General features: G+C 42.9%; 2 protein-coding genes across 2 annotated transcripts in view; both read right to left on the bottom strand.

Moving 5' to 3' along the window:
• Window positions 1-24: 24 nt before the first annotated feature.
• Window positions 25-2823, bottom strand: kcnj11 (potassium inwardly rectifying channel subfamily J member 11). Its single transcript, XM_028408075.1, has 2 exons — window positions 2756-2823; window positions 25-2688 (listed from the first exon to the last, which is right to left on the bottom strand). The coding sequence occupies exon 2, from the start codon at window positions 2290-2292 to the stop codon at window positions 1132-1134; it is 1161 nt and encodes a 386-aa protein (XP_028263876.1). The 5' UTR covers window positions 2293-2688; window positions 2756-2823; the 3' UTR covers window positions 25-1131.
• A 488-nt stretch (window positions 2824-3311) lies between these two features.
• abcc8 (ATP-binding cassette, sub-family C (CFTR/MRP), member 8) overlaps window positions 3312-21042 on the bottom strand; it is a 38004-nt gene continuing 20273 nt past the window's right edge. The window contains exons 14-39 of the mRNA XM_028408080.1: window positions 20700-20814; window positions 20356-20475; window positions 19520-19592; window positions 19329-19434; window positions 16211-16243; window positions 15286-15324; window positions 14836-14934; window positions 14062-14146; window positions 13712-13792; window positions 13269-13406; window positions 12952-13077; window positions 12745-12841; window positions 11327-11574; window positions 9560-9726; window positions 8896-9123; window positions 8671-8763; window positions 8315-8417; window positions 7830-7943; window positions 6982-7102; window positions 6496-6626; window positions 6332-6410; window positions 6108-6216; window positions 5587-5690; window positions 4369-4502; window positions 3830-3892; window positions 3312-3606 (exon numbers count right to left, since the gene is read on the bottom strand). Of these exons, the coding sequence (XP_028263881.1) occupies window positions 3469-3606; window positions 3830-3892; window positions 4369-4502; window positions 5587-5690; window positions 6108-6216; window positions 6332-6410; window positions 6496-6626; window positions 6982-7102; window positions 7830-7943; window positions 8315-8417; window positions 8671-8763; window positions 8896-9123; window positions 9560-9726; window positions 11327-11574; window positions 12745-12841; window positions 12952-13077; window positions 13269-13406; window positions 13712-13792; window positions 14062-14146; window positions 14836-14934; window positions 15286-15324; window positions 16211-16243; window positions 19329-19434; window positions 19520-19592; window positions 20356-20475; window positions 20700-20814 (2944 nt within the window). The 3' untranslated portion in view covers window positions 3312-3468. The remainder of the gene's footprint in view (window positions 3607-3829; window positions 3893-4368; window positions 4503-5586; window positions 5691-6107; window positions 6217-6331; window positions 6411-6495; window positions 6627-6981; window positions 7103-7829; window positions 7944-8314; window positions 8418-8670; window positions 8764-8895; window positions 9124-9559; window positions 9727-11326; window positions 11575-12744; window positions 12842-12951; window positions 13078-13268; window positions 13407-13711; window positions 13793-14061; window positions 14147-14835; window positions 14935-15285; window positions 15325-16210; window positions 16244-19328; window positions 19435-19519; window positions 19593-20355; window positions 20476-20699; window positions 20815-21042) is intronic.

Raw genomic sequence — 21042 nt, 5'->3', positions numbered from 1 at the left:
ACTAAACATTTTTATTTCTACCAGTCCCTTTAAATTTGCTTTTATTATCAGATGACAATTAGAGATATCATTACACATGTATAGAAAATGCACAGTCTGCTTGGACTTTACTGTACAAAGAATCACAAGCGGGTCCTGTCAGACATAGCCTCTGTATGGAGGAGGATTGGATTTATAATTCTCCTTTTTTATTTATTTTAAGTTTTTTTTTTTCTTTTGCAGGGTTCTTCAGTTCTGGCTCTCGTTTTTATGTATTTTAATTATTAACTAAGTTAAAAGCAATTTAATATTTTAAGCTCTGCGGATTATAATCTAATAAAAGAGAGAAATGCCACCTGGTTTCAGTGTCATTTGTAACATAAATGTCTGTTACTCCATCAACTTGGAAGAAAAGTCACTGTAAGAACGGAGCTCTGCTCAGTGGGTGAAATGGCTTTATAAGGCTTTGATGATGGCACAAATATGGCTTCATTATTGGAGGTACAAGAATCATCCAAATTAAGTAGCTCTAAAGTTGCTGTTGCATCCAACAAATTTGCCTTTCAGATCAGCCTTCAACCTGGCTGGTCACAACTTTGCCATTATTGTTTGGGCTTCTTACAGTGTGTTTAAGTTAAAGAGATCTGCAGGGCTCTGTGATCTGCTATAGAGGCACACTGATTCATAAGCTTTATTTTTTCCAAATATATTTTTGTGTGAATTATGCAGTCCAAACTTCCAGTGTGGATGTCTGAGGTGTTTAAATGTCTCTCAGATGTGATGACATCAAATCCAAACTCAGCCGTTGAAGTGTTTCTTTAAACCATATGTTTAGACCTTTAATCCACAACACACTTTACATGAAGCATTCACCTTTAGTTGATTTAGATACATGCAGTCAATCTTAACTAAAACTGAACAAAAAAGATTCTATCTGCATAGCAGCCACCTCTGTTAATCCCCAGTGCATTCTGCCTGTGCTTTTTGACCCTGAGTTAAAGCATACATTAAACTGCATATAGAGACGTGATGTGGATTATTCATTACTGGTAAGCCACAACATGTACTACTTATTATAAAATACTTGTGTCATTTTATGATCCTCAAGCTTAATCAGGTAAGTCATACAAAGTGCTGACACACGCCATCGGTTTACTGGCTCTCTATCCTGGACCTGCGCACCGCCATGGTGCCGCGCCGCCTTCTCACAGACGCCCGCAAGGTGACACCCTCCTTTAGTTTAAACTGAGCGATGCCGCCTACTTCGTCCAGTTGCTTGGCGCTGCAGCACGGCGTCGGGACTTTTATGGTGTTGCCGAACTTTGAGTAATCCACCGCATACATTCCGTCTTCCTCCGAGACTGTGGGCACGAAGCGCTGTCCCCACAGGATCTCCTCTGACACGTAGGAGGTCCTGGCCTGCGTGGTGATGCCGGTGGTCTCCACCACCCCCTCCAACACCACGATCACCTCGATGTCCTCGTGTAGCAGGTCAGGCGCTGACAGTTCGTACAGAGGGCTGTCCTTGTCGATCACGTGGGAGATGATGAGGGGGGAAACCAGGAAGACGCCGTTAGTCCCCACCGGGTTATCCATGTGGATGTCGATTTGGTCCAGTGGCACCACTTCTCCCTCCTCAGTTGTAGTTCTCCTGACCACCTGCATCCGCACGGTGGCGCTGATGATCATGCTTTTCCGCAGGTCCCCGATACGTATCATGAAGCACAGCTTGTTGTTTCTGACGGAGATGACGGCGTGCTTGCTGAAAATGAGCGTCTCTGCGCGTCGGTTGGCCTGTGCAGTTTTCATAAAGATGCAGCCCAGCATGATGGCGTTGATGACCAGTCCGACGATGTTCTGCACAATCAGGATGATGATGGCTGAGACGCATTCCTCCGTAATCATCCGGCCTCCGAAGCCGATGGTCACCTGGACCTCTATGGAGAAGAGGAAAGCGGAGGAGAAGGAGTGAATGTCCGTTACGCACGGGACAAAGTCGTCTCCTCTTTGGTCCAAGTCGCCGTGCGCAAAGGCAACAAGCCACCAGATCATCCCGAAAAGGAGCCAGCTGCACAGGAAGGACATGGTAAAAATGATGATCGTGTGAAGCCATTTTAAATCCACGAGAGTTGTGAACACGTCCTGTAAGAATCGGCCCTGTTCTCGGATGTTGGTGTGCGCCACATTGCAGGCGCCGTTCTTGGCGACGAAACGAGCTTTCCCCTGCTTCGCCTTGAACTTAGGCTGCAGGACATCCTCAGCCAAACGTGTTAGCAGGTAATCCTCAGGAATGAGTCCTTTCCTGGACAACATAGCGCTCCCATACTATGTACCCACAGCCTTTCTGCCTTTGAGGGTACTGCTCGTGCCCGACTGGAGGATGGTTTCCTCGTCTCTTCTGGTGTTTTTTTTTCTTTTCTTTTTTTGTTTATTCTACCAGTCGGCACTTACCAGCGTCAGCTCCTCGGCAGCTGTCGGGCGCAGGAGAGAGTCTTCTTGTCACCACGATTTCTGGAGGAATGCTTGCTCCTCACGTTGCCTCCAGAGCAGGCGCTTCACAACCGCTAAGTCCCATGAGAAGATTCTTCTTCCAGCTCCGCAGCTGCCGCCGTCACTCACAGCACTGACCTACCGGTCACAGTTCGGTTTCGCCGCCGTCCCACCGTGTATGGACCCTCCCGTGTATTGACACGCTTTAGCCGGGGCCTCCTGCGTAATAAAAAGTCAGTGAAATGTAAAAATGTTGAGCGTAAGGAGCTGAGGGTATTTTTTTTACGTTTGGATGAGGAGGCAGGTTCATGCAGCGCAGTCTGGCTGATGGTTCATTATAGCTGGGTAACGTGAGATGGGAGAAGTTGTGAGGTGGGGAGGCAGTCCCTCCCTCTACCATGCGTTTGGTTCCCTTTCTGTGGAGACGGGGCCCATGCGCTTTAAAGCCGTCCGGTTGTGCAGCTTTAACGCCAAAGACACCTCACATAAACGGCATATGTTTACACATTAAATAAAGGTTAGCTCTACAGTAACTCGCCTTCAGGCTTTACGCATGAAGGAAGGGTCAGTGAGATCACAGGGACCAGATTTAGGGTTTTATTAACCTGCGGCCCTGATTTTAAAATCTGTTTCCCACCAATGGACGGCTTCATTTAAAATGCCAGTGTGCCCCTCTGGCAGCCATGTAACGTTTTTAATTCAGATGGCAGCCTCTCATCCAACCATGAGTACAAGGAGATATTTGGACTGCATGTGTTTATTGACCCAGTCATTTCAAACCTGCAGTCCTGTCATGAAGCATGCACACTGTAGTCCTAACCTCAGACATCTTTCAACACACATTTTAATGATAATTTATGTTTTATTAACAAAGAATTCATATTTTATGTACAAATATAATACACCATGATTTAAAAAATAAAAGGAATATATTTCCATGGGACAATTGCACTTTGAATGTGTTCCTTCAACGCTTCCAAGGCTTTTCCTCTTCTTGTGCTACTTGTCTGCTCGTACAAAGGAGGCAAAGACGCTGTCCTCCTTGTCCAGCAGGGCCTGGGGTCTGTCATACTCCAGGATGATCCCACGCTTCATCACAATCACCAGGTCGGCATTCAGGATGGTGTGGACGCGATGCTGAAAGAGCAGACATCACATCACACTGCGTGTTACTGGGGCTTTTTTTTCAGCTTTCTATTTTTAACTCTTTATTGTGCAGCACTGTCCTGTATTGATGTGCAGCTTTGCACCAGTTTACTAACAGTGCATGACAAAGGGAAAGTCAGGACTCTCGGGGCGGGGATGCAGAGCTGCATTGCTGTTAATTGCTGCAGCACCATACTATAGGGGAAATACTCACTGCTATAGTAACTACTGTTCGGTCAGCAAAGGCAGTCATCACCACTTTCTGCAGGATGCTCTCCTGTGGGAACAGACAAAAAGAAAAAAAAGTTTATTTTTCAAACTGTCACCTCTCCTGTTCCTCATCATGTCCCTGATGAAAAGCTCCATTTGGTTTTCGCTTAAGGGCAGTACTACTGCATTATTGTAAGCTACAACCGGCACTTTGTGGCCAACCATTCACAAGAGGCTCTTAAGTAAGAAGCAGCCATTTGCTCACACTCCCCTCAGGCTCTAACTGTGCTCACTATTATACTCCTACTTCAATTTTTCTGCCTTCCCCCCCCATCTCCTTCTTTCCTTCTCAGCATTTGTATTTAAGATCAATTAAGATGTGGCCATTAGCTGAGTGGTCACACACCCACACACACCTGCCTTCATCTGATGTCTATAATTGTTTCCATGCCAACAGATTAAAATGTCCATGTAAGCTTTGTTACACCTTTTATCATCTGCTCTCTCTTTCTTCACAGCCTAAAGACACATTCTCTCACTGACCGTTGCCATGTCGATGGAAGCTGTGGCTTCATCCATGATGAGGATGCTGCTCTTCCTGACAAAGGCTCTGGCCAGACAGAACAACTGTCTTTGGCCTTGGCTGAAATTTTCTCCCCCCTCCGTCACCATGGCGTCTGAAAACATAAAGATATGTTGTTAATAGTTTTAATAGTAAAGGAACCACACATTTATACACACTAACAATGTACAGCTAACTAAAAATTTTAAACTACGAGAAGGCACAGATAATTGGCCATTAGGTTTTGGGTTACAGATCAAGTTTTTGATTTCTCATGTATTTTCCTGTCATAGAAATCAGTTCAAACTGCTTTCTAGAGATTTATTAGTATAATTTGTTTTTTGTTTGTTAGCTAGCTTAAAATATGATTAATGACATATTGCAAGCTCTGACTTTTTATTTTTAAAACAAGCTTTCTTTAAAATGAGCTTTCTTGACCTTAGATATTTACAGACTGTTTTATATGCAAGGTCAACAATATTTTCATTATGTTAAAGTGTAACTGAACCATCCATTAACCTTAATCAATCAATCAATCAATATCCTATTGAACATGAGGCGCCAGTAAAGATAAACTGAGTCGCTTAACTTGAACACGTCACACCATGACACACACATTTGTCACTGTCAAACAGTACAAGTGATGCAGAAATACGTGAGGTGAGCTGAGCTGTTGTCAACAAGAGCAGCAAATGGTTTCTCAACATGCAGATGGTCGCTGAGCCAAAAAGGACTGAGTGATAAATTGGGGCCGAGGAGGAGCTAAAAAAAGCCTCAGTGCAGAGAGGAGGACCTGGTGCCACGGCATAGCAAGCATTCATCATGTATGTAGGTTAGGCCTGTGTGTGAGTCTGCTGTAACAGTCAGGTCTCCTGTGTCAGAGCCTGACGTGAGCTGTGAATAAAAAAAACTCAGCAGCAGCACACATTAAACAGTTATCACATGGAGTTAAAAATGGATACTTGTGTAATCTGATACAGCAGCTTCATCTTAGCATGGAGACACTCGAGCAGCCGCGATGATCTCGGCACGCATGTGACCGCCGAGGAGGAAAAATCTGTATCTACTGTACAGATCAGTGCACACACAGTCTACTCTCAGTCTGCCTTTTTAAAATAAATATGCACATTTGTACATGTTTGCACATTTGATAACATCAACACACACAGGAAAACAAACACGGATGTTCTCTATCTCACCCAGGCCTCCTGGAAGTGTTTTCACAACAGGCTTCAGCTGAGCGATCTCCAGTGCTTCCCACAGCATCTCGTCTGTCGCCTTCATCTCTGGGTCCAGGTTGAACCTACACACACACACACACAAAACTACATTAGGCACTAAAAAATTGTAATCTACACTCATTCATTGAGTCAGTAAAACATATCCCAGAGCTCAGTGTGATGTATTCCAATATAAAAATACACACAAATAAACACTGATACTCTTTTCTTATGAATGTTTAAGTGCTGTGATGTACAAACAACTGACTGTCTTTTGTGGCTGGAGTCTAAAAATTAACACGCCCACTGGAATTTTCAAAAGTCCTCTTATCTAAAGTCCTCATGTTTGAGATGCATCACTGAAGTGTGTCGCAGTTTGCTAAGAGCTCACCTTACTTGAAACCTTTTGCGTTTCCCTGCATATATTACACTTATTATCAGTGTCAGCAATCTACACTGCTGCATCAAGCCCACTGTTATGATAGAGGAGCGTACTGTACCGGATGGTGCCACTGAACAGGAAAGGGTCTTGGAGGATAATGGACAGGCGAGACCTGAGGGTCTGCAGAGGCAGCTTGGCGATGTCAATGTTGTCAATCACAATCCTCCCTGTGGGTGGACGACAAAAGATTTACATTAGAAGCTGTGAATTTTCTTTTTATTCTAAATGAAGCTTTTCTTGCTCAATTTTTATTTATCGTGTTTTTCTCTGCTGATATTTTACCCTCAAACATATCCACCATGCGGAAGAAGGCCAAGGAGAAGGAGGATTTGCCGCTGCCCGTCCTGCCACAGATGCCCACCTGAACACAAACACAGTTCCATCATCAACACTCTGTTACATGACATATTTTTCCTTCTTCTGTTTCCTTTTTTGTTTGTTGCTACCTTCTGTCCAGGGTTGACGTGTGCATTGACGTTCTTGAGCACAGCCTTTAGCGTGGCATCATATCGGACACTCAGATTCTGGATCTTGATCTCTCCGTGCTGAGGCCAGCCGTCAGGAACCTGAGACACAGCTGAGACATGCCACAGGGATTTAGCTTTCACCTTCCTTAATCCAAAATATAACTGATCTCTCCATTTATATTTGAAATGAAATGTTAGACTTTCTCGTTAGCTCACAGATGATTTCACAGACACATGGTAAAATTCCTTCCAGTTTATGCGTGTAAGCCAGATTATGAAGGGATAAAAATCATCAGAGGGTGCTCTCAGGAGCACAGTGATTCGAGCTGACAGAGATGACTTCAAGATGATGTGAGTAGAGTAAAAAAGAGATCATAAAGACTTGATTTTGACTTTGTGCATCTGCTGTATTAGTGAAAGACAGTTTGATTATAGATGTTAGTGAGACTGCTTTGCAGCACTCACTGAGCAGTCCTTCGTAATTCTCTGGTTCAGTTTTGAGCAGGCCGTTAATCCTCTTGACCGAGCCAAGCTGCACCTCCATGTCTGCCAAGTTGCGCACCATCCAGTTCATGTAGTTGGACACCTGATACATGAGGGAAAGGAGGAGAGCTGAGTCAAGCAAATGTCATCTCAGAGACACGCAGTGCTTTCAGTCTGAACACTCATGTGGAGTCTAAGTGCAATAAGGCCTGTTTGCAGGTTTTAGCTCAAAAAGAACAAATCTATCCGCAAAATATCACCATAAAATAAAATGATTATAGCAGAGAAATGATCACATGACAAATGAACAAGTGTCTGATTCACCATATTTTTGCTGTCAGGAGAATTAAATGTTTTTTATAAACATTTCTGTAGTGTCCCCTAATCTAAGAAAGGCTCACATTTAATTGCTGCATGTTGTCTCACTGTTGGTCTGTCTGTATTTTATTTTTGATTTGACTATGAGTTAATGATCTCATATTTGTATGATAATATATTTGATCATGTGTAATCATAACATATTTTAGGTCTATAGTGTGTCAATTGGTTTAAAGTCTAATAAAGAACATTATTTCTGGTTTTGGTCTATATTAATCTGCAGTATGAATAATTATGTATTATTTCTAAGACGTGTAAAATCAGAACGTTTTATAAACATACTGAAAAAGTGCAGGAAAATTCAACAACTTGAGTATAATACAAGAATCTTATCAAGAGTCTTTTATCTTGAAAATTATTTGTTGAAATTCAGTTGAATTGTATTAATCCTTAAAAACTTTTTTAAAGAAGAGACAGTACACAGCTACAGTACAGATGGAATAAACACTCACCATGAGTGCGTACGTCAGGCCGAGTCCCACCAGGCCAGTGGACAGATGATTATAGAGACAGTTCGTGATGGAGGCCACAGCTGCCACCAGCACCACACAGGCTCCGATGTACTCCTGCAGAGACACAATGTCAACATTAACGCCCCACTGAATAATGGAGAAAAAAGTAAATGACACATAAAGAGATCCATTATTTTAGATGGTTTTATTATCAACACACACGACAGCGAGGAGCCTCTGCACCTGCTTTTGCATCACGTACATCAATAAACACCTCAAGGTCATCTTTTCTGTTGCTGTGAAACTCGAGCAGCGCGCATACAGTTGATGCATAAAACATGACATGAAGACCGCTTGTTAATATGAGACGGAAAAATTCAGTGTTTCAGCGTCCCAACAGAGGGAGCAGTTACACGGCAGCATCAGCACAAAGGTGCAGCAGCTGTGTGACAGACAGAAAAGCAGAACTAATGGCGGATCATTACCATGCGGACTTCCAGCCAACGGTTGGCAGCTGTGAGGAAGAGAGAGGCGATGTTGTTGGCATCAGTGAACTGTAGTAACCTCTGTCTGAACCTGGGCTCGTACCTGCCAATGAAAATCCATATATTATTGTATCATATCACATTAAATGCCCGCCTGCCTGATACTCTTTAAGCAACAACTATAACATAACATGTCCTCAGATAGAAGGTGGACAGTCCAATGTCTTCAGCACATCTGCTAATAAACAGCTGTCAGTACTGTCAAAATGAATGAAGCAGCCATCTTGGATTTAATGGCTGAGGTTTTTCTCACTGTCTGAGTCAGGAATCTCCTACTGAGACTGATGTACGATTACCTGAGGGCTCTTATCGTGGTGAGACCCTCGACTGTCTCGGAGAAGTGGGAGAGTAAAGGGAGCTGAGTGCTGTCCTCAAGCTGCTGCAGGTCTCTGAGCACAAGACAGAGGAAACAGAGAGAGGAATGAAGCAAGCTTCATAAAATGTAAAGAGATAATGACATGAAAATCTCAAACAAACAAACAAACTAATAATGCTGACTCCTGACCTTCTGTCAGACTCACCTGGAGGCCACCCTGAAGTATTTCTGAATGAAGTAGCAGGCGACGGCCAGCGGCAGCAGGGCAAAGAGGAAGACGGGTGTCACGTAGGAGATGACACCCAGGGCGGACACACACAGCAGGGTGGAGCGGGAGAGACACTCCAGTGTGGTGGGTATGTGCTGGTCGATTGTGTTGGTGTCGGTGGAAAACCTGTTGAGGATGCTGCCGAGTGGAGTCGTCTCAAAAAGCCTGCGGGGATGAAGAAAAAATAATTTCTTTTAATTTAGCAGATTATTTACTTTCACATTTCACAAAATATTTATCATCATCTGGGTCTTTATAAATGTCAGAAATATATAGGATTACAGAAAATAACATACTTTGTACTGTGCAGTCTGCTGGTTCAGATCTAGCTGTTTATTCAGCTGCTTATGTAATGCTGTATGCAGCCCATGTAAATGTGCATTAAAGCAGAGCATGCTCAGGTGAGCGAGGTCTCCTGGGTTTTATGTGAGGGAAGCAGATGGCACTCTGAGTAATGAGGTGAAAGTAGATGCTTTTAACTGTGTCTTCTCTTATAAATGATCGGTTGCACACACACAAACACACATTTCCCGGCCTTTTCACACATCAGGAGGCAGAGCTGCAAACACACACACCTACACACACACACTGAGCGTCATACCTCATGGGTGCCAGTATGATCTTGTTGAGCAGGTTGTGGTGGAGCTCCTTGGCCACTTTGAGCCCGGTCCACTCCACAGCCACAGAGGTAGCCAGACAGAGGATGATGCCCAGGCAGCAGAGTATGCTGAACACTGTCAGATACCATGAATGACTGAAGCCACAGTCCTACAATACACAAACACACATACACAGAGACAAAATGAAAATAAAAATGATAACATACAAAAAAAATAAACCTTTGATGCAAAAAAGGTGGGAAACCAAATACATTTAATGGAAATAATATAAATGTATAAATGATGGAAAAACCTTCTACGCCCTAAAGGACACTTTCAGTTTGGATCTAATGGGTTCTCACTAATTAGCAGCTCACTTACCAGAATGAGCCCCATGATTGTGAAGCCTGAATGAGCAGTCACAGCTAATGCTAACACAGCATGCGTCATTAGTTTAAAATCTGTGATTAGTGTTCAACCATGTATGCAGGCCTGACACATACATTTACAGCTCTTCTTTAAATACGTGGATCATTACTCAAATGCTTGTTTATGTTTCTCCATCTCACTCAATGCCTTTTATTTCTCTGCTTCAATAATCTGAGAAAAAACTAAAAAGTATTGGTGATATCAGTCAAATCTCCACGCTGAATATGTAGGCGTGCCGTCATGTTTATCCTTTATTTCCGGTGTCCTGAAGGACTAAGACTCTTTATAGTAATGTGAACATGCAGTTTTAATTGCAGCCTGTGCTATCAGACACCAGTAATGTTGAGTAGCAGAGTAGTGTTTGATAGCAGAACAGGACTTCTAAGTGTCCCCACATGGATTAGTCAACAGTACAGAGCAGATTAGATAAACCTTCAAGAGACACTGAGGCTCAGCCAATAAGATGTGCCCAGAACACAAGCAACAACTCATCTGAACATGGCTGCTGCAGTGTGTGTCAGATAGATGTTGGTTGTATTTAGCTTTTCAGACAACTGACTCTGTAGTCCAGAAAAAATGTGCTAATTGTGACCTGACATCCTGGTTCACAGGACACACACACACACCACGGATAGCAGTGCAGCTTCACTGATTCTGGAACATGACCTGCCAACAGCTGCTGTGACCTCTGAATGTGACAGACACAGCTTAACCTTCCTTACATTTATATTTATATTCATGAGTGACTCTGCTTTCTCTGAATGTGTGTGTGTTTTCTCTGAATGTCAGAGGCTGTATTGGGGAGGACAGAAAAAGTAGAGCTGAAAGCAAAATGAACTTTAAAGCTGCAGTGCAATACTATCGTCTCTGCTGTCCGGCAGATGAATCTGAATAAATGCAAAAGACGTTTACATGGTGCTGGTAGGCTTAATCAGCATTATGTGAACTTAAGTTCAAATGCTTTGAATGTTAGGCACTGATTTTTATGCACTGCTACTACAGAGTAAATGACTAACATGAATTAGTGAACGCTCCACCTCGAGTTGGCAGCGTGTGTGTTTGTGTTTTAGGTCAGCTCCAGTTTACTGGGATTCACAGGAGGTAGCTGTTACATCATTTCATTTCATTTTGCACTCCACTGTACCTGAGAACATTAGACTTTATTATTCACCACCATTTTTGTTTGTGTACCATATATATATTGGTGTTTTATACAAGAATTCAGATTTCTTTTCTTATGAATCTGTCAACGTCACTGGAAAGATCTCATCTCTGAATGACCTTTGTGCTTCTGAGCTGAAAACAAAAGGCCTCAACCTCTAACTAGATTCACCTCTTACCTGAACAACTGTACAGTTGCCAGCTGTGGCTTTAATCTTGGCTTTGATGACATGTGACGTCCAGTACGCCAGCCAGTAGTCAATGGCAACCATGAGGGAGTGTTTGAGGAGCTGTGACAGGAGCAGCAGGGTAAGCAGGAGGAACCCAGCAGAGGACAGGTAGGTGCCGCAGGACCGCCAAGGGATGGTGGCTCGCTGTCGCATCACCTGTGACAGGTTGTCATCCTCGTCACTCTCCACAGATTCTTCTAGGGTCAAGACAGATATGAGTTAAACCTTTGACTTAGCCATTCTACCTTTGCTGTCGCACCTTTTTTATTTTGTAAATGTATTTCAGTGTTTAACTGAGCTCTCCTCTGCTGTGACTCACTGCTCAACCGCTCGCTAACATTTCTGATGTTTTCCTCTTTCCCTTCTTCCAGGACACATTCATTTTTTTCTCTTCCTGTGTCTTTGTGTCATCCAAAGTCTAAAGGAGAGGAGAATCCCCAGAGAAAGCACGCTGCAGGCTGCTTTATACTGCAACACCAAGCAGATGCTCATTCCCATGAACCTCGTGTTTTTCAGGGGAAACGAGGCAGCCACAACACACTGATGAGGGGGGTGAGGAGCCAATGTGTCCGACCTCCTGCCTTCTCCCCACCCCCAATATGTATATAAATATATACATCACATCATGCAGCAGGGAGGCTGGGAGGCTTAGACATGCTGAGGGCACAATGGAAGCAGGAAACAGAAGGGAACGAATGACTGGCGGGGCCGAACTGCATTCTACATGCATGCAGTGTTAAGCAGGCTTTCAGGAACGACACTAGCAAATGTGAGAAGCGAGAAGAAGAAACGAGAGAAGAGAAAAGAAAATGAATTTCTAAAATGGCTAGGGAAGCTGATACATCTGCGATTTGCTAGCAGTGTCACAATGCCACAAATATGTTTTTTTTGCTGTAGTCTTTTTTCAAACCATCATGCTTTCTGGCCACACCTGCTCGATCGAACACGTTGGCAGCACCTAGTGCTGAAGACATCACACCAGTCCAGCCTGGGGTGCCACCAGCACACGGGAGACAACACAGAACACAGGTAAAGAGTACAGCCACTGCACCTTAGCACCCTCCACTACAATAACACCTTCAACAGCACACACATGCACACACATACAGGATCACATTCAGTGTTCAGACCACAGCAGGAAGCTGCTGAGAAGGTGGCAGTGACGTATCTGGTTACTGAAGAAGTCAAAGGAGACGAAACACCAAACCGTGAAAACAGGAAGGTCTACAGTATTTAAAAGTTGTGCTGATGTTACAGAAGGTTTAAACAGTAAAAATAAGGTCCTGACACAACAGGAGGAGCATAGTGACAATTACCAGATTAGCATTTAAATCAGTGATTAATTGTCATTTCTTGTAACTTCTCACCTTCCTCATCCTCTTCTGTCCTGGCTGCCTCTCTGGAGTACATTGCTCTGCGCAGGTTTTTCCTTTCCATATCTGTCATGCTCGCTGCCTCTGTCTCCTGAATGAGAGAGAAATATTGACTTTTTCATATCAGCAATTTAACTTCAATTTTCAAATTGACTGGGGATTATTAGACACTTAATGGAGGTCACTAGAGATATAAATCACCTTCTCAAACTCCTGGTCCTGTCTGTGCATCAGAATTTTCCACTGTTCAAACAGTTCAGGCTCAGAGTTCTGGATGTCCTTCAGAGTCCCTTCAGTCTGGATGGTGCCATCTTTCATGGCGATAATCTGATTATACCCACATAAAAGAAATGCAGCTTGTAGTTATCCAAGACAGACAATCAATCTTTATGTGCTTTGAGATAAACTGTCTGCATCATGCATAATACATCAGCAGCAATTACTTTGACTGTTAAATGGTTAAAGGCTCTGTAAGTCCACAGTTTATGCAGCTGTGTAGCACACATACACACTCCTACCCAGTCTGCATGTGGTAGATACTGCAGTTTGTGTGTGACCAGCACCACCGTCCTCTTCTCTTCTCTCAGGAGCTTCAGGATGCCGTCCTGCATCAGATGGTCACTCAGGTGGATGTCTAAGGCAGAAAATGGGTCGTCCTAAAAGCACAGAGGCAGATGTTACAATGAGTCTGCAGCAGTGTTGCTTTCAACCATTTGATACAAATGTAATGTAAGATAGGCAGTAACATCCATCAGGAACCAGCAATCTCAAAGTCCTCTGCTCTGGGCTATAGAAAGCACATTGCTATTTTTATCACGTATGAGGACAGTAAAAATAGAATCACATCTGAGTCTTAAGACAGTTTCAGAAATACAGTTTTAGAGTGAATACTGATGAATTCAGAGTCATCAAACAGCATTTCTTTTGATCAAATCTTTTGACTGTCCATGTGCAGACTCACCAGGAAGACCACATTGGTCTGCTGGTACAAGGCTCTGGCCACACTGATCCTCTGTTTCTGTCCGCCTGATAGGATGATCCCCTGCACAGAGGACAGAGACGCATATAAGAATGAATGACCGAAATAATGTGAGGCACTCAGAGAACAGCCTGAGAAACAAAGGAGACCACGGTGTGTTTCCAGGCATTAGTGGTGCTTGAGGAAATCCAACATGACAGCACTCTGGCTGAAGAAGGTCAGGCCAGCTCCCTGTACACACACACACACATCGTATTCTGGCTGCACAGTAATAATGACAGATGATTCCGCAGAATAGTGAGATACAGCGGGAGCCAGAAAATCATACTGACCCGCTCCCCGATCACTGTCTGGTCCCCCTGTGGAAGGATGTCGATATCAGGCTGGAGAGAGCAGGCCTCTATGACTGCTTTGTATCTGGCAAACGCAGACAGAATACAGATGAGGATAGAGAGCAGCTGATAATACAGACAAAGGAAAAATATGGATCCAATCATTCGTATTTTATTGGCTAATAATTATATGAATGAGACATATGCTGGATACTAACAACCATTGAGGACATCCATGTAGACATGCCACACTCACTCTTGAGAACTTCATGCCTTAAACAAAGTGGAGACTCTGTAAACTGCTTAGGTTTAGGGTTAGGGAAAACTAGCAAGAGATGTTTAAAGACTGCACTGCCCAGCTGACATCTATACACACAATGTATGTTGGCAAGCTTCTGGCTCAAGATGTGTCAGGAGAGTCAATTTGCAGATTGTCCAGCTGTTATTTTGCTTCAGTACTCCAAGTATTGACTTAATCTGAGATTGACACTTCCAATTTACTACACCGGCCTCAGGGAGTAGAAAGGATGTTGGTTCGACAGAAAATAGATTACTTTGTTATAATTAACAACTCTGCCTGTCAGTGTAAACAAGCCTCTTCAATGTGTCTGGTGGACATCACTCGCTTATCACACAAGTTACAAATAAAAGAGAACTGAACTGTGTATCCATGCAGCGGGAGCTGGGAATAATCTCCTGCCATCCCTCATCAATAAATGCCATACTAAAATAAACAGTAATCCTGCTTAAGGTACAGTAGATAAGGTATCCTACCTGGATTTTATCATGGGCATCTCAAAGGTGATGTTCTCTACCAGAGTGGCGTTCAACAGCCAGGGCTTCTGGGAAGCGTAGGCCACGGCGCCTCTCTTCCTGCCGGACATTCACAACATTCACATGCAGAGGTCTCAAACAAACACAAGCTTCCTATGTTTAAATGTGACTTTTTAATGACATGGGTGACACACATGGGTTAAGGTTAAAATGCTGTTTAGCGTCCAGACCACAGGGACTCAGCGGCTGGTGCTGCATTAATGTATAGGCTCAGATCAGGCAGTGTGTTTGTGCAGTTATCATGCGGCCAGGGGTCAGGGGCAAGTATGTGAACACAGGACGTAGCTCATTCCTTATTATACTAAGTGTATTTCCAGAAAAGCACAGTAAGGGCTTTGCTGTTATTGGTAATGTGTCTCCACAGAGACCACTTGTTGTGTCTAGGCTCACCTGATTTCTCCATCACCTGCTGCATCTCTGTCTGTGGGACTGCAGAGAAACATCAGAAACATCAGAGACCCACCCAAAACAAGTGTTATCCTGTAATGATTAACAAAACACACACTGACCCATTCACTTCCCTCATTACAGCAATCAACAGACTGACTACCGCCCCACATGAACACGTCTATCGTTACCAGTGATCTTATCCTGTCTATAAATAACAACCACATCTCTCTCCTCCCAGTTTTTCTTCCGATAATTTGCTGATCTGGAAATCAGCATCAACCCGTTTGGACTGTGACGCACACAGTTCTCTGAGGAATCTGATTCCTCAAGTTGTGAGAAGTACATCACCACTGAGACAACAGCTGTTGGGATGTTTTTCTTGCTGGTTGTTGGGATATTTAATATTTTAGCTGGTGACAGACTGTCTGGCACCATTTAGGGTGAATATGAATGTGGGGGGAACATATTACTAAATTACTATTACTAAAACACATTCAGATCTGACTAATTTTTTGTGTAAATAACTAAAGGAAGTACTAAGGTCATCTAACCCCATTTTTCTATATTGATCTGTTCAAATAAATGGATATAACACATATAAATGGTTTAATGTACAGTAAAGAGCGATGTGGCTCCCATATTGTGTTAGTACATGTAAAAAACAAGAATAAATAAATAGAAACAATAATCCACAGTGCTAAGTGCCATCAGAGCTTTATGTAGAATAATGATTTATAATGTATATCATTGTTTCTGTTGAGTCAAATGTGTTTCCTCTCACCCAGAACAGTGTGTTAAACAGTGATCCAGGCTGCAAATATGTTTAGTGTATGAGTCTGTCTGAGAGATTTATTTTGAAAATGTTGTCCATGACAGTGTGCGTTTACGTGTTTTATGTTGTTGAAGCTATATTTGCAGCACTCACCTTTCATCTCCTTCAGACTCCAGGATTGGCAGGCTGTAACACACAGATATAGATATTTTAATAAAAGTGTCTCTCTCTCACCCCCTTTAGAGCAATTCTGGCTATTTACTGTAATTTGAACTCCTAAGCCTGTGTCTTTTTAAGAGCGCATACAATTCATTAGGATCTGATAGGATAGATAGGACACGATGTTTGTGGCTTTGCACATGCTCAGTAGAAGCTTCAGTGTATTTTTAACTTTGCTACGTTGACACCTCTTGAAGTCATCCTGGGAAGGTGACTCCAATCATGTCTGAGTATAACCAGAGAGGGCAAGGCCTGATTTACACCAGTCCACTGCAGCAGCTTTAAAACAGCAGCCATTACACCTCCAGAGACCACAGCTGTTAGGAAGGGAAGTGGTGACTGACATCTAAGAAGCTCAGACATGTTACATGAGTACATGTAAACACGGCGACTACGGGAAGAAATGGAGGCAAACAAGGTCAACAGATCTACCCAGGATGTGTTAATCCTGAAAGATGTGTGAGGGGTACAATCCTTTAACGTTGTTATTAAGGTCTGTGCTCAGAAAATGCTCAGAAAAATGGAAATTCAAGCAAAGCAGGGCAACTAAATCTGCCAAGGAACATCATGTGACTTACTGAAAGCTGCAGAACAGCTGCTGAGTGACCCGTGTAGTGAGATGGTGACACAAATAAATATTAATGCTTAATGAAACAAACCCTGTACTATAAATATAATACTTTAAAACATTACTAAAAGAAGCCAATTATTCAATTATCCAATCCAATTATTCAGAAACAAACAAATAAATATTAGAAACTGTTCTAATAGGGCACTATGATATTTTTGTGTCTTTGACATAAACAATATGTATCTAAAGACTGTATGTTGCTTAACTACAGACTTCTCTCCATCCTAAGACCTGAACTGATCAATTTTCTGACAACGCAGAGTAAAAACCTCTTCAACAGATAACCTCATCACCTAATGACACTTAAAGTGAGGCACTCTGTGTTTTGAAGTGTAAATGAAAGTCTGATTGTCTTTGTCCTGCAGCCATTGAAACAACAAGCTAATCATGTTGGAGCTGATGACTTGAGCTGATTCAATTACAAAGGAATCATATCCATCACTGCCTTCAAGGACTTAAGGTCACAATAGAGGACAGAACAGCTTGTGAAGGACCTGTGCCAGACTCTAAACCTCTGACCTTCTTCAATAAATATATCTTCAATTAAAGATATAGAGGACGTTCAAGGTGATCTTTTTTCGTAGAGATGTTTGGAGCTTCTCCTAAGATCAATAACTGAAGCCACACATCACACTTCAATTATCTGCCATTGATCCTCTCCAACAAAGTTCTCTTCTCTACACAGGATTCAATACAGAGGGTCAACTGGCTGTCATTTATTATTGCTTCTGCAGGTATGTTGTGGTGTCATAGCCTTATTTTCCAGCTGGCTGTGCTGTGTGCTTCTCTGCGATATCTGACCTGCAGCACAGAACTGCACAGTAAGTACAAAGAAATCTCAGGCACTTCGCCCGGCTCAGTGCCAGGAGACAGACAGACAACAGGGATCATACAGAGCAGGTGGGCAGGTCAATAATGTCTAATTTAACAAAGCAGCAATGACACTTAAAGTTTTTCATCTTGGAAATAACTTGTAGTTTATACCTCCTGCTAATCTGTGAGGTCACTCATAAACATTTAATGTCAACTTGCCTTGTATGGTAAGATCATGTGATATTGCTGAAAGCTCCACAGCAGCTGCTGAATGACCCTTGTGGTGAGGGTTTTGTCACAAGACAAAAATAGGGCTTGATGAAACAAACACATGGAGTATGCTGGGCTCAGAACAGGAACATCATCAACTGATCAGAAACGGCACACTCAGAGTCACCGATTATCACCAATTATCGTCTAATAAGCCAACGAGACTCCCACTTTTCCAATAGGTCGTCCTTTCTATTCCAGCCAGACACATCCTACAGCCAGGAAACTTGTGTGCTTCTTATCTCATCTGTTTGCTTTGCTGAATCAGTCAGCAGCTGTGCAGCCACCTCCCAGATACAACTGCTTATCCCTGCAGCTATAAATTTTCCAGGCTGAAAGACAACACAACAATAACATCAACAAACATGGTGGAAACACAGACCTGTCCACAGAATGTGTGCCCAAACCCTTCTGAATGACAGCTCCACAGACTTCAGGATAGGTTAGAGCCTTTGGTATTCAGTGGGGTGGTGAATCTAACCTAATATTAGCAGGAGTGCCAGCACAACCTTGGCATAGAAGGAGCGCTTGTGTGTGTGTTTCTTGTTACCAGGGATAATCAAGTGGGGGCTGGCCTGAACTTTGTTGACAAATGGAGAGTGATAGCAGTGCTATCCTGGGCAGGTGACAAGATATTTGCTTGAGTGTTTATTTCCAATGTATGCTATGTAGTTTGCTGAAATTTATAAGGGATTACACAGATCTGCAGTGATGTGTCCAAGGCCTGCAGCTACTATATAGTAACACAAGTGGAATTTATGTTTATCCCAAATGCACCTGACTCATTTTGGGTCAGTGGTGCATGAAAGGATCCCCACACTGTTAAAAATAAAAATAAAAGCTGCAGCCTCAGCTGCATTTTACTGACCTACAAATCCGATAATGTTATATTGCTGTGTCATGGCAAGAAGGCATTTGCAGGTCTGATTTAGTGGCATATTACATTGTACATACATTACATCAGAGATGCACAATTATTCACTGCACAAAAAAACGAAGTAAATAAAATCACACAGCCGCTGCTGTCAGACCAATTACCAGGGATGTTTGGAAAAGCGTGAATAAAATAGGAAGAAAGAGGAAGTGGAAGAGGAACCATTAAACAGGGTTGCCAGGATTTCTGTGGGGAGCAATTCAATTTTACCTTTAACCTCTGGGTTAGGTTTCTAGAGTGAACAGTAACATGTAGGGCCTGAGGGCAGGTCATATTGCTTTGTAACTGATTGGATGAGAAAGGTGGTGATATACTGAAGGAGCCACCTAATCATTAAAACATCACATAGCTGTAATTTCTTTGTAAGTAATGAGCATAGAAATGAGCACAGAAGTACCACTGACCTGTTCCAAATGACGGTTCCTGACACTCTCTGCATCTCTCCCAGCGCTGCCAGCAGCAGAGATGACTTCCCACAACCCACCTGACCCACAATCATAGTCAGCTTACCTGAGAGATAAAAGGAAGAAGTAACTAAGTGCAGAGAGACATATACACAAACAGAAGGCTGCACAGCACACTGCCTGATGCTCACCAAAAGGAACTTTGATGTCCACATTAGAAAGTGTTGGTGGTCCATCAGTCCAGGTAAAGTAAGCGCTTGTTATCTGGAAACACATGAGCGACTGGTCAAAAATAACGTATCATCCTACTGTCATTTTAAAAACCTTTATTTATCCCACAATGGGGAAATTGCATGAAGGGGAAGAAGGGTATTTGGTGGTTGCGTTTTTAAGGGACATAAAGAGGGATTAATAGAGCAGGTGAGTAAAACCACAGCATGGGGAGAGATGTTTAACTAATTCCATCTCACAGTTTGCAATAACAAATGTAAAACAGCAGCTCAAACTAGTGCAAATTTATGACCCACAGAGCCGATTAAAGAAATGCTGTTCAGTCAAAGTACTTTATGTGATGTGCAAACTGAGCTGTGATGTTGACACCTCGAGCCATAGTGTGCATATGAGAGAGGAGAAAATACAGCTGTACCCCAAAAAGCCCCAAACAGTACCAGGACCAAATACACCACAGCACTGCCATACACAACACAACACACTGCAAAGGTCATTCAAGTTCCCATCTGGTACGTTATCCAATAAAGGGCTATGACAACATCTGGATGTTAATCCTGTTTTGCTCCTGTTTGCTCGGTTAATATTGGATCTCTTGTTACCAGCAACACTCTGACTGAAGGCCAGGTCCACACTGAGAGATCAAACGGTTTGTAAAATATTCTAAATTTGATGGGCATCCTAAAGCTGTTGACTATCATAAAAGTTGGAAAAATAATCTCTTCCATTATCTTTTTACTCAAATAGTTGATACTCAGTATAGAGGATGACACATCAGTCTGAAAGTTATCTCTCTCACCCTGATACAGATGTCTTGGTCCATGTCCTGTGAGGGTCCGTCACCCTCTTGGTCCCCCTGCGAGCTGTAGTTGTTCCAGTCGTCCCTCAGGGGTCGCTTGCGGTTCACAACCTTCAGTGGCTGAAGGTATCGGGACAAGGAGGAAGAGGAGGAGGACACAGGGAAAGTTTTAGAGGATGACTAGTGGAGGAGGGAAAGTGTCACATCCGGCACAAAGGACAAAGAGGTAATGGTAACCAGATGACAGGTGAGGTGAGGGACACCATTTAAAGCAGAGTGAGACAGCCTGTACACACCAGCAAAAGGGTTAATGTGAAACAGATGCTATCCACCCTTGTACTCACCACTGCCTGGTACTTATTCTGGTTGTGATTGCTGGAGCCACAGGTCAGCATTGCTTTGGGCTCTTGCTCATCTCCGATCTCATCGCTGGAGAAAAACTCGCTGAGCTTCTGAACACTGAAAGAGAACAGTCATTGATAATGGAAATTAAAACTCACATCCCTGCATCAAGTCACTTGTAGTTTATATTTATACCCCCTAATATTTGAAAAAAAAAATACTCCACTCAGCTGAAATATACCACTTAAAGCTAATTACGTATATCTGTGGTAAATTATTGATTACTGTAACTGATCTCCATTGGCTCATATTTCCTTCATTGAAGAGACACAACTGCAGTATCTT

Source organism: Parambassis ranga, chromosome 6, assembly GCF_900634625.1.
Source record: "Parambassis ranga chromosome 6, fParRan2.1, whole genome shotgun sequence".
Classification (NCBI taxonomy): Eukaryota; Metazoa; Chordata; class Actinopteri; family Ambassidae; genus Parambassis; species Parambassis ranga.
This window is presented reverse-complemented; position numbering and strand designations above follow the sequence as displayed.

What these genes read in the sequence shown, in the direction of transcription:
- kcnj11 (XM_028408075.1), bottom strand. Translation starts at nt 2,292, where the DNA reads ATGTTGTCCAGGAAAGGACTCATTCCTGAGGATTACCTGCTAACACGT.